The sequence below is a fragment of the Henckelia pumila genome, chromosome 1 (assembly GCF_033568475.1).
Source record: "Henckelia pumila isolate YLH828 chromosome 1, ASM3356847v2, whole genome shotgun sequence".
Taxonomy (NCBI): domain Eukaryota; kingdom Viridiplantae; phylum Streptophyta; class Magnoliopsida; order Lamiales; family Gesneriaceae; genus Henckelia; species Henckelia pumila.
The window spans coordinates 86491088-86507914 of NC_133120.1; the positions used below are offsets into that span (position 1 = coordinate 86491088).

The window sequence follows — 16827 nt, forward strand, 5'->3', positions numbered from 1 at the left end:
AATTTTCTAATCAAACAAGAAAATTCTCAGACTCCCAAATAAACGAAGTTGGGAAAAAGAAGCAAGATGAGCTAAATTATGGGCAGCGTTGTTTGCTGTGCGGTTGACATAATCTTTCGAATCTGCAAAATTCTTACTCTAATATTATAGTGGTTCCATCGAAAACGTACGCCCTTTTTCGGGCAAGATTCCAAGTGAAGACCCAAAAATAAAAAATCACCCTCCTAATCGTCTTTACGGGTGTTTCGAATATATCGGACGCCTGAACTGAGCTAAATAAAATAAGTGATATGTATCCAACATCACAAGTTAATTTCAGTCGTGAGTCAGAATTCTAGATATGATAAATCACAAAATTATGCTACGAAACGCAATTAAAAAAATTCCGATAGTATAATAACGTTGGTAGGATTTTATGTCAAACATGCATGGCCACGGGGCCATATACAACTTTTACAAGCAGAAGGCAATTTCAAGCAAAATATAGCAAAAAAACACGATGAAAAAAAGACCAAACTAAATGTAACTTAAAAGTATAAACTTCATCACCGAATAAAATTATTTAAAGAAGCTAAAAGCAACAGATTTTCACTTATGCGTGGATTGATTTAGCCTTGGTACTTCATCTCAGACATCTTGAAGCCTGGCATGTCAAATGAAGTTGAAAATTTTTCGACGTCAGCCTTCAGCTCATCGATGTCTTTGTTATTCACAAGACCCTTGTTGAAGTCCTTCAGTAATTTGCCATGTTCCTTCTGGATCTTCAAGGTTAGAGAGACTGCCCTGTGAAGGAATTCAGCTATCTGTTCAAAGTCTTTCTCGACTAATCCTCTCGATGTCATGGCCGGAGTTCCTGTTGCAAAAACAATAATTTAGTGCCCATACATCTTGTGCAAGTGTGTGCAAGAATCAAAACATGTGGTAAAAAAAAAAAAAAAAAAGAGGGATTGTTTTACCAATGCGAACCCCTCCTGGGGCCAAGGCACTGCTGTCACCAAACACAGCATTCTTGTTAACGGTAATATTGCAAAGATCGCAGAGTTTTTCAACCTTATTCCCTGCGAATACCACAACCGACGAATATAAATTAAAATCAACACTGAGGAGCAATTTTAGGTATTATACGAACCAAAAGAGATTCATATCCTCCATACCGGTCAATCCAAGAGGTCGAAGGTCCCACAAAACCAAGTGGTTATCAGTTCCATCAGTGACGAGCTTGTAATCTTTGCTCATCAGGTACTTGCCAAGGGCAACAGCGTTGGCCCTGACTTGTTTAGCATAGGCCTTGAATCCAGGGGTCATTGCCTGTTTCAAGGCCACAGCAAGAGCACCAATCTGGTGATTGTGTGGACCACCCTGAAGAGAGGGGAACACAGCAAAGTTAACCTTGTCCTCAAATTCGTAAACAGCACCCTCAGGTTGGCCTTTCTTGGCTGGCTTTGGACCTTTCCTGTAGAAGATCATCCCTGCCCTCGGGCCTCTCAGACTCTTATGAGTTGTGGTCGTAACCAAGTCGCAGTACTCGAATGGATCTGCTGCTTCCTATAACCATTAATCACACAATATTTATTTATTCAAATAATAACCAAAACGCTGAAAAGTTTAGAAACCGAGGTTGAACGTCAAGTAACAATGCGAAATTTACACTTTTGATTTGGTCAAGACAAAAACAAACGAGTATTCAAAAGGCATTCAAAATAAACGTCCGTTACATATCAGCCGCCTAAAACACATGCTAATGCACTTCGTTGCATAGAAAGTAATAAATTTAATCTTCTACATGTTAATTGTGTTTCTCAATTCTTTTGCTAGTTAGTCGGATCTCGGAAAATGTGATCCATTTTCACCAATTAACAATGCAACTATTCACAAGAGCAGATCAGACCCAAATTCAGATCCCATTTAATCAAACATACAGATCACGTTCAAATCTAAGATCTCACAAAAAACACCCCTCTATCATCAAGATCTGTTAACTAACTAAAAAGCAGCTGATACAGAATCACAAACTCAACAACGACTTACGAGAACGAATACCAAAAAGCTAAACCAAACACATCAAGCCCATTTCTCTATGTAACATAAGGAAAAGACAAAATATGTAAGTAAATCTATATTCCAAACTCAACATGCAAATAGAATAACAGGATAAATCAAACAAAAGCTATCAATAATTAAATTGCAAGGATATTCAGATCTAAGTGCCAAATCGCAGAATGCAAATATGGTAATGGATCGTCGCAAACTGAACGTGTTCCGAATATAGTAATGCCTCGAAGCAAGCTGAAACCCATTTTCCAACATAGGAGATATCATGAAAATGCATGTACAAAACCAACGAAAATAGTACCTGAGCAGCAACAAGTCCACTGATATGCGCCATGTCACAAAGCAACAGAGCCCCGCACTTATCAGCAATCTCCTTCAACCTCTTGTAATCCCAGTCTCTAGGATAAGCGCTGCCTCCACAGATGATCAATTTCGGCCTAAAATCCAAGGCCTTCTCATCCAAGCGATCGTAGTCGATATACCCAGTTTTGGCATCCACCTTATACGGCAAACTCTCGAAATAAATCGAAGTCGCGCTGATCTTCTTCCCCCCAGAAGTGTAATAGCCGTGCGTGAGATGCCCACCTGAAGGCAAATCAAGCCCCATGATCCTATCATGTGGGTTCAAAACGGCGGTGTACGCAGCGAAATTGGCGGGAGAGCCACTGTAGGGCTGAACATTGACGCCCCATTTGGTGGGGTCGAGGCGGTAGGCCTGGAGAGCTCGTGAGCGCGTGAGGTTCTCGATCTCGTCGATGTACTCATTTCCACCGTAGTAACGGTTTCCGGGCATGCCCTCTGAGTATTTATTGGTGAGGGCGCTGCCGAGGGCCTCGATTACAGCGAAAGAGGTGAAGTTCTCTGAAGCTATTAGCTCGATTCCACTGCATTGGCGGCGTTTTTCCTTCTCAATGAGGTCATGGATTTCTGGGTCCACGGCGGAGAGGGAGGTGTTGCCCCATTCGGAGACTGGATCCATTTGCCGGCGGCGGATGCGTGGCGGAGGAGGAGGAGGAGGAGCAGCAGCAGAGGATGTAGGCAAGTGAATCGGGAGGTTAGGAGCTGAATTTAACAACCATGTGTCCACTTATGAATTGACCATAATACCCTCCTGTGGTTGGTAAATACCATACCTACAACAAGTGGCCGTACCCGACCCACGTCCTTTTTATTTTCTAGCTTTGGGATTGGAAAATTAATACACACTTCACACTATAAAATGTTATATAAATTTTTTTAATGTATATAATATGTAAACTTTTTACTAAATTACAATAATTAGTCCTCGGGCCAATGTTACACTTTTGAACTCGTCTAAAATATTATACAATATGTGTTTCGAAAAAAAAAATATTATACAATATAATGTATTGGTTGATCAATATATTTCTTTTTTGTTAATGTATTTAATATTTTGACTCTATGATATCAAATAATTTTTGATAAAAATATAATGTTTTGGATATTTACTCTTTAATATATCGAAATATTTTAAAAATATAAACATATTAAGTTTAAGTTATACACAACATTCATGAGTGTAGTTTGGATATAGAATTGAGTATTTTAAGCAACTAATCAAATAATATTAATTATTTAATACTTAACGTAGCTACATATATTTCTATTTTTATGTTATTTTTTCATTAAAAATAAATTAAAAACTTTAATAAATGATATATTTAATTGCATGGTATCGTAACAAACAATAGCCCGCATTCTTGGATCTCCAATAGCAATCTTTGTTGTTACTTGTTATTAATAAGACAGCCTAATCCCACGTGATTCTCTTTTGAAGAGGTATTTTATTTATACTTTGTTATATTTTTTCGGATTATCGTTATATAAATTATTACCTTCGCAATTTGTATTTTATAATTAATCTACTGCAAAATAAATAAATACTTGATTTTTTATTTTTTATTTTTTGGGTGGGAGCCTAATTTCAGAATCTCATTTATTCTGTTTTTCAAAGTACAAAAGTAGGTGCTGATGGATAATTAATCTCTAAACATGTGTTATTTTTTGGGATAAAAAAGAGAAAATGGGGTTTGGTAGGGTGGGTGGGTAGAGGAGTAAAGTTGTTGATTGGTTAAGATTTCAACATGAAGTTGATTATAACTGAATCAAAATTTGGTATTGACCAGGGGTGCAAACGAATTCAACCTGTTCGTGAGCTTTACGAGTCCGCTCGATAAATATTTGATTCGTATTCGAGCTTATCGAACTCGAGCCGAATTTCAACATGTTCGAACTTTTTTTCGAGTCGAGCTCGAGCCAAAATTACTTTGTTCGATAGTTCGCGAATAGTTCGCGAGTCTTAATATTTAATTAATATAATATAATTATATAATAATATATATACATTTCGAGCTTTCGAACCATAATATCCGAATAGTTCACGAATAGGTTCGAATATTTCGAACCGAACTCGAACTTCATTTCGAGCCGAACTCGAGCCAAAATATTTGAAATTATCGAACTTCGAATCGAGCTCGAACTCGAATATACTCTTATCGAGCCGAATTCGAACCTTAAAATTTTACCATTATTCGGTTCGATTCGGTTCATTTGCACCCCTAATATTGACAATACCGAATTGTCAAAAGTATTCAAGTATTTTAATATTCAACGAATTGGTGTAACATAACGTAGAGAACTTGGACGGAAAGATTTGATTTCGAGCGAGAGATTTGAAGATTTCATTCAAACTATGAAATAACACCAATTTTACATATAATTGAAATCGATCGCATTTATTATTGAAATTAAATATCAATAGCTGGACGTGGCTTGGATTTGAATTCACTCACTTTTATATCCATTCAAATACGTGGATCCATTAGTCCCAAAACATGTACAAAAAGTGGAATTGTTGCCGAAATCTAACTGATAGCGGCACCAACCCTAATTACATCATGCTTTGCACCTCATTTGATGGCATGTATCCCACCAAAATCCATGACTCATTGGTCCACGTGGACATCCTTTTTTATTTTATTTTAAAAAAGGTATTTATTTCCCAAAAAATGTATTTGTTTCCATTGTAGAACCCGAGTTTTGTGGAAAAAAATAATGATAATGTGTCGGCACAGCTTACATTTTTCATTTTTAAAAACAAATTTTTTTATTATGTTAGATAGATCAATTTAAGGTTAGGCTTGGAGTTTGATTTGTGCTGCTAAAATATTAGATCGCAAATTTTTTGGTCTCATAAATTTGTCTATTTGTTATTCTGATTTTGTAATAGTTGTCAAATTTCAGTTTTAATCAGCTATATTTGTTTTGTTTTGTTTTTTTGTTGATGAGACAGTAACGTGCATATTATCACATCAGCAGTTCAAATGAATTACGATTAAAATTAACAAAAAATTAAAAATATAGGACTAAAAATAAAATTTTGATAACATAAAAAACAACATTATAACACAAAAGTGCAGTTTTTCCTTAATTTTGAGCAAGATATTTGATTGTGAACGGGTAGATGAATGAATTTCAAACAACAACCGAAATCAATCATAATTGCTATTAAATTGCGTTAACTCGTCGATTCAAAGAAGTCCGAAAAAATTGAAATCTACATTATGAGATCTAAGAATCCAGCCACAATGTCGCATAAACAAAAATTGTAATCCCCACATGGAGTCACATGACTTTGTGACATGCATTCTCTCACGATGAATGATCAATAAAGTATCCACCGCCAGCCCACCGTTGAGGCCAACTTGCAGTTGTGAATTAATATTTGTGCCGACAGGTACCCACGGTTACATAATATATACTATTAGCTAGGCTAATTCCTTTACAAATATTTAATTTATGGGTATAAAAACTTCAATTTTCAAAGAAACATATATTGATATTAAGCCTAAAACATGATAATAATTAATAAAGGTAGTCTTTCGTTTGAGTGAATGATAATTAGGAATGTAATTAAAATTTCTGATAAAAAATACACAAGAAAGATTGTGAGTTTATATGATAAAAAATAAAAAATCATTGATATGCATCGATCTTTTTGGGTAAGTTAAAAAACAAATGATAATATCGATGAGTTGTAGCTCAACTGACACCTAGTTTCAAAATTTGAGATGAGTTATCGGATTCGAGATCTAATTGCAATAATCCTTTCTTTCAACTCAAAAAAAATGAAAAAAATTCTCAAATATATAAAATAGAATTGTACTCTAGGACTCAATGAAAATAGTGTCAAATATATAAATACATGAGATGTGGATATATAAAAAAAAGATTAAAATGAAATAAAAACTAATAGAGCCATAAGTTTTATTGATGCCTAAATTAATGATGACTTAGATTCAACAGTTGGTATCGTGCAAGTGACTTGCATTGCATGAATATAATTAATGGCAATAAAATTTGCTAACCATCGTTTATAATAATATTGTTCGATCGTTCATGAGATCTGAATCTATTTTATACAGTGTATATATATTATATAATATATTATTTGGATGATCGTCCACTTTAAATAAAAAACATATACAGAATTTTTATCTTTAATTTATAATATATTTTATTTTTTTCAAATATTAAATTCCGTTCTATGCCTTCGGTCTATAGAGTAATGCAAGATCTAGAGTTCCATTTTAATTTAATCGTATGGAGTTTATTTTTTGTTTTGATCCCACTCGATAACATTACAAATGAGTCCTTAGATAGTTAGATCTAGTATTAGAGAAATCATCATATTACCGACAACTTAATCTTTATACACACGGGTTGATTAATTTAAGTGGATTGATTATTATTATTATTATTATTCGATCACTATATAGGCACCGTTTGGTTTGAATGATAGAATAAGTAATCCATAGATAAGTAATATAATGTAAATTAAAAATAAATAAAAATAGTTAATACATTATTTGATTTGATAGATAGATTATAATTTATTTTATTTAATTGATGTAAAATTATTAATTAATAAATAGATAAATAATATGACGAAAATAAGACAAAATTCATTGGGATAAGTTATACATAGATTAATAATACATCAAACCAAACAATGCCTATAGAGTATAGAGTGTACATTAAGGCACCGTTCTGTTCACCATATTACTAATTTCTCATCATGTTATTTATCCATATATTAACTATTTATTTTACATCAATCAAATCATTAATTATTTATCTCATATCAATCAAATCATTAAATTCAAATCACTATATTACCCCTTATAAATAATATAATTTTTATTTTATTTATTGTTAAAGGACAAAATAGTCATTTAATATTTTTATATAAAATTTAATAAATCAAATCAAATAAATCATAATCTATCAATCAAATCCAATACCATTTTTTAACTATAATTTCTTATTTATTTTTTATTTTATATATATATATTACTTATATCATACATCAAACCAAACGATGCTTAAGTTTATAATTTATTATTAATCTATGTTACAATAATTAAATTACACATGAATTACGAAATGTGATCGCATGCCTCCCCAAAATTGGTAGAATGCGTGGTTTATTATGTGTAAATGTCCCAAAGTAATAGCATACTTTATTGGACTTCAAACAAGGATCTCCCAAAATGTCGTAAAGCCACACAAAATAATCAACGTAAGGATGAAAATCCCTAACAATGTTGTCTTTTTTTTTTCTTTTTTTTTTGTTCGAATACGATTGATTATAAATATAAGAGAAGATTTAACTTTGTCTTGATTGGATTATAAACAATCAATTCAAATGTAATCTATTTTTTTCAAAAAAAAAATTTATTTACACTTCATGCAAAAGAATGACAACTTACATGAATTTTTTAAAATATTGGATCCATTATAGCGAAAATTGGCGTCATTATTTAAAGAAATTGTTGACATGGGACATCTCCTAGGCACGAAGGCATCAACCACATGCACAAACATGCGCCCATAGATTTTTGCCTTACTTTTATCAACAATTATCTCCCGTTTGACATATTTGATTTAAGTTTTACAAAAGATTTTTTTCATCAATCGTTATTTATCAAAGTATATTGATTATTATCTATATTAAACATATATACTTCATCGTCATATCAACGAGCCAAAGAATGCTTTAAAATATTACTTAAACGATAACAAGATCAACAAATCTTTATATATGAACCATATATGATAACAAGCATGAATTGAAGTTGAACTCCCTGATATAATTAAATTTTGGTCTGGACTTCGGCAAATGTTTTTTTTTTTTTTTTTATAATTCAAAAATACATTCCACAATTTTTAATCTATTTTCTGTCATATCATTCCAACTTCGGAGCTTTCATAAAAAAATAAAATAATAATAATAATCTATACACTATATATAATAGTTTAGTTAGCGCTTTAAAAAAAGGGCACATCAACTTTTTTCTCCAAAATTGTCCTTATAATAAATAAATTAGTTATTGACGCACACACACGATGCATGCCCAATATAATAAGAAAAGTATGTAAATAAAAAAAATTGAAAACATTAGAAACACAGAAATATATTGAGTGGAAAAAAGTTGATAATTTTTTAAAAAAATTTAAATTGAATAGGATAATGAATTCTAATAGAATAGAAAATTTTGATATCAATTATTTTGCCCTTAATCTATAAAAATGAATGATTACTTAAAGTAGACTTGTAATTTGACTTTGGTGTCACATGATCACATGGACCGATGGACGGACCAAATCGATTAGGTATAAGTGTCTCATATATAATATTGATACAACTACAAATAGATATCTAATTTGATTCAATTTGTACATATTTTCTATAATTTCTCAACTAACAATTACATATATAACTTTTAAATTTATTTATATATTAATTTAAAATTAAAAAATCATAATTAAAATGATAAAAGATAAATAAAAAAATATACTATTTATATATAACATATAATAATAACCTTAAAAAAACATATAATAATAAATATATTATTTTATTTTATAATGCGCAGTTATGCTCGTAGCTAGAAATAATGACTTAACATTCATAAAAAAATAATAATAATAATTCTATTAAAAAAAGAAAAAAGAAAAGGGAAAAGAAAGAAGCAATCTCAGATCCACCAAACACTCGAAATCCCAACCGTCCATGTTTACCGATTAAAACCTATTTATACGCTTCTGAGGCGAACCGTTCGGTGTCATCTCATCTCTTCTATTCTCTTCTCTTTTTCCAAATTCCACAGATTTTGATTTTTACTTCATTCATTCATTCATCAATGGCTCTTTTGGTGGACAAGACAACCTCGGGCCGGGAGTACAAGGTCAAGGACATGTCCCAGGCCGATTTCGGCCGCCTCGAGATCGACCTAGCCGAGGTCGAGATGCCGGGCCTCATGGCTTCCCGGGCCGAGTTCGGCCCGTCTCAGCCCTTCAAAGGCGCCAAGATCACCGGCAGCCTTCACATGACCATCCAGACCGCCGTTCTCATCGAAACCTTGACCGCATTGGGCGCTGAGGTCAGATGGTGCTCATGCAACATCTTCTCCACGCAAGATCACGCCGCTGCCGCCATTGCTCGCGACAGCGCCGCCGTATTCGCGTGGAAAGGAGAGACCTTGCAGGAGTACTGGTGGTGCACCGAACGGGCTCTCGATTGGGGGCCCGGTGGTGGCCCCGATTTGATTGTTGATGATGGTGGTGACACCACTCTGTTGATCCACGAAGGTGTGAAGGCTGAGGCCGAATATGAGAAAACGGGTAAGGTTCCGGATCCGCATTCCACGGATAATACCGAGTTTCAGATTGTTCTCACTTTGATTCGAGATGGGCTCAAGTCTGATCCCAAGAAGTACACGAAGATGTTGGATAGATTGGTTGGTGTGTCCGAGGAGACAACCACTGGTGTTAAGAGGTTGTATCAGATGCAGGCCAGTGGCAATCTTCTTTTCCCTGCTATTAATGTCAACGATTCTGTTACCAAGAGCAAGGTATATATTTATACACACACAAGTTTATTTTGTTCTTTTACTGGCTCTTATCTTTGAATTTGATATCTGTGGTGGTATATTCTTCGAATTAGTTTATTTTGGATGATCATAATTATGCTTATTGGATCTTGCTTAATCTTGCTAGTTGATCAAACTTTAGATCCATTGTTTGCATGTGATATTTGTGTTCTGATGTTCAAATTAGTTTTTTTGGCTTCATCGTATAGGTTTTTTGTTGTAATGATGCTGAACTACGTCAATTTTGTGAAGCTTTGGGCCTTATCTGAGTGTTAAATCTGATATATTATGTGAAATACACATTTGAATCCTTTTAGATACACTGTGATTGGTTATGTTGATCCTTAAGATTAGTGCCTTATAATCAAAATTGTAGCCTATTTCATCATCATTCTTGAACTAAACATCCATGTGAGTTGATTTGCTTTATACTTTAATTGTCTGATCATGTTTTAGATTTGCAAATTAAGCGCATCATAAGATATCTTACATGGTTGCAAATTCCTTTTTTCCCCAATTTTAACACCAAACAACTACATCATTTCAATGTAATTCCCCCAGTTTGACAACTTGTACGGATGCCGCCACTCCCTTCCCGATGGACTGATGAGGGCCACTGATGTGATGATAGCTGGAAAGGTCGGTGTCGTGTGTGGCTATGGAGATGTCGGCAAGGGCTGTGCAATGGCTTTAAAACAAGCCGGAGCGCGAGTAATTGTGACAGAGATTGATCCAATCTGTGCCCTTCAAGCTCTCATGGAAGGTTTCCAAGTCCTTACCCTGGAAGATGTCGTTTCTGATGCTGACATCTTTGTCACCACCACTGGTAACAAGGATATCATAATGGTTTCCCACATGAGAAAGATGAAAAACAATGCCATTGTGTGCAATATTGGTCACTTCGACAATGAAATCGATATGCATGGTCTTGAGAATTACCCTGGTGTGCAAAGGATCGTAATAAAACCTCAAACCGATCGCTGGGTTTTCTCCGACACGAAGTCGGGGGTCATTGTTTTGGCCGAGGGTCGTCTGATGAACCTGGGTTGTGCTACAGGGCACCCTAGTTTCGTGATGTCGTGCTCTTTTACAAACCAAGTTATAGCTCAACTCGAGTTGTGGAAGGAGAAGGGGACTGGCAAATATGAGAGGAAAGTTTATGTGTTGCCTAAGCATCTCGATGAGAAGGTTGCGTCTCTCCATCTCGGAAAGCTCGGTGCCAAACTCACGAAGCTTACCCAAGACCAGGCTGATTATGTTAGCCTTCCAGTGGAGGGACCTTACAAGCCTCTTCATTACAGATATTAAGGTAAGATAAAAAAAAAAAAAGTGCATCGAGAAGACAATATATTTATATCAGTATTCGTGGTTTATTTCGAATCTTGCTGGAATTTTTTTATGAGATTCTGTTGGTTTCTTGGGTTAAACTTTTGAATGATGAATAAGTTGAAGAGTGAGTAATGAAAGTGTACTTATTTTTCATTCATTTGTTGTGTTTGAGTATGATGGTAACTGAACTGTAGGTTTATTATTGCTTTGATATATTTCTAAATAAATATGTTAGATTCATGTTTCCTCATGATGATGAAGAATTTCAACCAGAAAAATGAAAAGTTTGTACTGATTTATAAAATAGTTTGATACGGACCACTAAATAAATCGAGATTTGCGGGAGGTCTCTTTTATTCATATATGGAATTATATTAGTCATTAGATATTAGACTCCATTAATTTGATAATTTTTTTGGTAAAATTTAATCCTGTTTATTTGATTAAAAATGGATTAATTTTTAAATTCGATCCTTTCTGACTGGTCGCACTCGCATGACTCGAATCTGGATGGAAAGCTAAAATCTGGGCCTCACAAGCATATTGAATTAGTGAGAATAGTGAAACAAGATCAACTTCACTTTATGCTCCAAATAAATTACGTTTCATATTGCTTGTAGTCTTGCACCATGCTACTCGAGTTTGATCCGATTTTAATTTTTCCTTCAAGAACTCGATCAAGGAATCAACTTCATGATCGAGCTCGACTGTGTACATATCAAGTTACTCCATTTCGAACTCAAAAAAAAAAAAATATTAAAATTGAGTGATTTTATTATTTATGTTATATAATTCTAAATAAATAAATATTATATATATTCGAGTTTAATACTGATTAAAGTAAAAATTCGAGTCACTCGAACATGATCAAATCAAGTTGAAGTCGATTTTTAATTGAATTATTTAAGTGTTGCTCACAAATAATATAATTTGACTCATTTCATCTTTCCTTAGTAAATGGTAAATTTAAAAATCTACGGCCTTCAATATTTTGTTACTCAGGGGGTTGAGAAATCTTAAAAGAGAAAAAGTCAATGCTCAATTTAAGTTTGTATTCATAGTGGGTCACTCTCATTTACCACTAGATCTGCCATCTTCAGCTTAGTAGGTGTAAATATTACCATATTCCCTCCAAACTCATTAATGATCATTCCATTGGGGTCATCGAGATGTGATGCATGAGAAATCTTTTACAAAAGTTTTGTTATTGTAGTGTATTTATAACTTTAACATTTCGAAACAAATTTACTTTTCCCAAAAATTTTGGATTCCTTAATGGAAGCAATTGCTCTTTTCTGTAAAATGCAATTGGTTCGTTTAATTTTTTGGTATTAGATGGGGTACAAATGATAAATCAACTTCAAGTACAAACTTGAATAAAAAATTGAAAGAAAATAACCACATTTATTTTTATTTTTTTTGAAAACAAAATAACCACATTTATAATCAAATAATGTTTCATATATGGATCGTTCACACCCGTGCTATATTTACCCTTATTTAGTAGAAAAATACTATTCTTAAATGAATTTTAAATAAATAAATAATGTAAAATCTTCAAGTACACATCAAATAACATTGATTGGGTGCCACCGACGAGAAACATGACCCCTCAAGCAAAGATCAAAGGCCAATGGTCACCATTTTCACATTGAATGCCAAAGCTTTCATTTCACCGATTGCCACAAACACATCTCTCAAGCAAATCAAGAATCGAGTCAACTAACTCTCTAGCTACGCACAAAATGCCCAGCTCTCAGCTGCACATCCTTCTTCTCTCCATACTATTGCTGCCATGTTTCTTTCACAGTCAAGCGGGAATCTGTGAAGGGGTCTCGTTTCTTGATCCGAATGCAGCCAAATCGAGTGAAATGGCGAAGAGGGTGTATGCAGAAAAGATTGGCGAAATGGGTGGATTGGAAGGGGAGATGGAGATGGATTCCGAGAGCAATCGAAGGACTCTGTTGATGCAGAGAAGATTCATAAGTTACGACACTTTGATGAGGGATTTGGTGCCTTGCAACAAGCCCGGAGCTTCTTATTACAACTGCAGGGATCCAGGTACGGCTAATTTTTATAACAGAGGCTGCGAGGTGATCACGAGGTGTGGAAGGGGAGATTAGCTCACAAGAAATGTACATATTTTTGTGCAAATATTTCATTCTACTACTTACTTCTCGGGGAAAAAAATTGTATGATGATTGGCTCGTGATTTTCAGGTTCTGCAATTCGAGCTAAAGAAGTTTCGAGTTTTGTGTTGTTCTTACTGGTTTTTATCTGAGCATGAAATAATCTTTTTCATCTGTTTTTTCAGTGTTGATTGATGTTGTAAGTGTAAATATAGTTTGATTTTGCTATCCTATCCATATGTTATGGATATTGTATTACATTGTTGTGTTGATTCAATTATATGCACCTGATGAAACCTTTCTTTTGACCTTTTTATTGACAAAAACAGAAAGGAAAGAACATAAAACAGCAACGTTAATATATTTTATATGTTATATTATATGATAAGTATGCATTCGGTTGGACATGGTCTGTATTGTACTCCTCAGATGTGAAATTGGGTTCAAAATAGACAATGACCCAAAGTGAAAGGCCCAAGAGTCCAAAGCAAAATAATAGTTATGACTTATGCCCATTAGATATTACCTTTTTTTTTTTTTTTTTTTAATAACAAGTACCATCAATATCAATTTACATTTGATTACAAGTCAGCGGAAATCGAATCTGAGATCTCTTGACTTTTTTATACCGCCTTTATTATATAGTATATGCTTTATTTTTGTAATTTGCGGTCAATATAATTTTATGATTATTAGAAATTATTTTAAAAGTAAAATTATAAATCTTATTATCATACAATTAGTGGTCTTTACGACGGCACACGACATAACCTTACTGGTCATTAACTTTTTTAAGGGCATCTCATTGTCTCCTTAGATAAGATAAAAATGTTGTTGGTCATTTTTTTATGTTATAATATTATCATTTATATTAATTTAATAAATTAAATAAGAATATATAGTACTATAATATAATTTCATTCATAAAAATATAATAAAATAAATATTTTTATTTTGTGCAAAGATTTCATTCTACTACTTCTTGAAAAATATTTAAGCTTTCTTCTCAAGTGAGATGATTGAACCTATGGAAGAAGAGGAGAGATTTAGTGGAAGAAGAAACAGAGATTGAACAAAGCAAGCATTGATAGATGGACAAGAAGATTATCAGCGATATGCTGGATGCAAATCTGCGCACAGAACCCTTGCTGCAGTTTCAAAATTTATCTGGTGATAAAATGATTTCTAGAAAACCCAAAATCACTAAACAAAAAAAAAAACAAAAAGAAGACAAAAACAAATCAAAACCAAAGAGGAAAACGACATACTCGATCTTACCGTTGCAATTTGTAAACCCACAAAAACTCATGTGAGACGGTTTTATGGGTCAATTTCGTGAGACAAATCTCTTATTTGGGTTATTGGGGAAAATTGCATATATAACCCCTGTAAAATCCCGAGTTTGCTAATAACTCCCTATAAAATTAAGCTAATAACCCCTGTGATTCAAAATTTGTAGCATACACACCCTTTTCAGTTAAAAATTGACAAAAATACCCTTACTTAAATAAATAATTAAATTAATTTTGTTTTATAATTCTATATTTAATTGAGTAAAATAATCAAATTTTATTTAAATAACTATGAAAATTATATATAATTATTTTATCATAATATTTGTCATACACGAAATATATTTTAATATTAAATTGTATTATAACATTAAGGGCATTTTAGTCATTTTTTAGCCAGAAGGGGGTGTATGCTACAGATTTAGAATCATAAGGGGCTTTTAGCTCAAAAAAATTTCACAGGGGTTATCAGCCAACACGCGATTTCACAAGGGTGATATATGCAATTTCCCATTTTTATTATAAATATGGGTAATGTTGACTCGTCTCACAGATAATAATCCGTAAGACCGTTTCACAAGAGACATACTCTTATAAAACGAGATAAAAGTGAATAGAGATGACTTTAGAAAGAAGAGAATAGATTACCGATGTATTTATACGATATTGGAAGTCAACGGTCAAAAAACGAAGACGATTTTTTTCTACCTCGTTTGAGAGCATCTCTGCCATCTCCGACCCATATTTATAGACTTTCATAAATTTTTAAAAGTTAAGTTTAAATACTACTAGATATTTTAGAATTTTACGAAATTCTAGTTTAAATAGCACTAGACTTCATATAGTATATAACAGTCTAAATTGAATATCTCTAAACTTTTAAACTTTACGAAAGTCCTTCAAAATCAATGAATGTCATGGATTAAATACACCACTTAAAATCATCATATTGATAAATATCTTAATTTAGTGCATAATGATTAGGGGTGTTCATTCGGGCGGTTTGGCCCGAACCAAATATTATCAAAATAATAAAAATAAGGTAAAGAATCTTTGCAAATTTGACAGATAAACATCAAATATCAAAATAGTCATCATCGTCATTATCCAAAGTTGCATAATTCCAGGCAATATCCTTTGGATTCGATGATGAAATTGTTGTGTTTGATTGTGACATGATTCTAACAACTAAAAAAATAAATAACAATCACAAATTATTGATTTAAAAAAACACACACTTGAATACATTTTACAGAAATTCATAAAATTAGGGTTTATCTATTTGGGCAGAAAAGAGAAGGGGTGTGGTAAGTAAACACCGGCAGGGGCCGCGAGCGCCGTGGCAAGGCAGAGCCAGAGCCGCAGGGTGAGGCAGTGAAGCAGAGCCCAGGGGGAGTGAGAGGCGGTGAGTGTCGTGAGTTTGGAGAAGAGTTTATTGGGCTTTTAAACGTTTGGGCCTTGCAAACTTAAAATTGCACCTTCAAGATGTGATTTTAAGCCTGCAAATAAAAAAAAAATTAAAAATCTGTGTTGCTTACATGAAGCGCACAAGCGAGCGCTTTTCGCCTCAAAGCGAGGCGCACTGAAGCGCTCGCTTCACGGACCTGCTGCGCCTCGGAGTACCCTGAAGCGCTAGCCTTGCGCATAGAGTCGCTTTGCGCTTAAGCGAGCATATGAAAACATCATTCCAACAATTATAATGATGTCTGATGATAAAAAGCACCTCTTTCGAAAAATTGTTTCTTGATCAATCATCAATGGAGGAGTTGAAAAAGCTGTTTCTTTCTTCTTTTTTGGCAAATCAGGTACATCCCTTCGATGGATTTTGTCGAGAATCAATCCATTGTTCTTGCAGCGTCGATGGATCTTTCGGAGAATTCAAGTGTCGATGGATCTTCTGGAGAATTCAAGCGATCTTCAAGACTTAATATTGATCGGTATTCTAGTAAAACCCTTTAAAATCAGTAAAACATATAATGATATCTTTCTTATTGAAATCCGAAAACATCTTTCAATGTGAAACAATACCTTCCCACAAACAAAGAGCATATATTGGGAATAGTTGGCTCG

General features: G+C 33.6%; 3 protein-coding genes across 3 annotated transcripts; 2 read left to right on the plus strand and 1 right to left on the minus strand.

Moving 5' to 3' along the window:
- Nucleotides 1-376: 376 nt before the first annotated feature.
- Nucleotides 377-3087, minus strand: LOC140875792 (serine hydroxymethyltransferase 4). Its single transcript, XM_073279585.1, has 4 exons — nt 2354-3087; nt 1155-1545; nt 957-1058; nt 377-853 (listed from the first exon to the last, which is right to left on the minus strand). The coding sequence occupies exons 1-4, from the start codon at nt 3029-3031 to the stop codon at nt 609-611; spliced, it is 1416 nt and encodes a 471-aa protein (XP_073135686.1). The 5' UTR covers nt 3032-3087; the 3' UTR covers nt 377-608.
- A 6104-nt stretch (nt 3088-9191) lies between these two features.
- On the plus strand, nt 9192-11473 carry LOC140882567 (adenosylhomocysteinase-like). The gene is made up of 2 exons (XM_073288644.1): nt 9192-9989; nt 10569-11473. The coding sequence occupies exons 1-2, from the start codon at nt 9279-9281 to the stop codon at nt 11313-11315; spliced, it is 1458 nt and encodes a 485-aa protein (XP_073144745.1). The 5' UTR covers nt 9192-9278; the 3' UTR covers nt 11316-11473.
- Nucleotides 11474-13081: 1608 nt separating this feature from the next.
- LOC140867377 (uncharacterized) lies at nt 13082-13685 on the plus strand. Its single transcript, XM_073272454.1, has 2 exons — nt 13082-13397; nt 13651-13685. The coding sequence occupies exons 1-2, from the start codon at nt 13082-13084 to the stop codon at nt 13683-13685; spliced, it is 351 nt and encodes a 116-aa protein (XP_073128555.1).
- The last annotated feature ends 3142 nt before the right edge of the window (nt 13686-16827 follow it).

Coding starts and splice junctions, on each gene's coding strand:
- LOC140875792 (XM_073279585.1), bottom strand. CDS start 3,031: ATGGATCCAGTCTCCGAATGGGGCAACACCTCCCTCTCCGCCGTGGAC. Junction 1,546..2,353: donor GTGGACTTGTTGCTGCTCAG/GTACTATTTTCG, acceptor TAATGGTTATAG/GAAGCAGCAGATCCATTCGA. Junction 1,059..1,154: donor TCGACCTCTTGGATTGACCG/GTATGGAGGATA, acceptor TGGTATTCGCAG/GGAATAAGGTTGAAAAACTC.
- LOC140882567 (XM_073288644.1), top strand. CDS start 9,279: ATGGCTCTTTTGGTGGACAAGACAACCTCGGGCCGGGAGTACAAGGTC. Junction 9,990..10,568: donor ATTCTGTTACCAAGAGCAAG/GTATATATTTAT, acceptor TAATTCCCCCAG/TTTGACAACTTGTACGGATG.
- LOC140867377 (XM_073272454.1), top strand. CDS start 13,082: ATGCCCAGCTCTCAGCTGCACATCCTTCTTCTCTCCATACTATTGCTG. Junction 13,398..13,650: donor TTACAACTGCAGGGATCCAG/GTACGGCTAATT, acceptor CTGTTTTTTCAG/TGTTGATTGATGTTGTAAGT.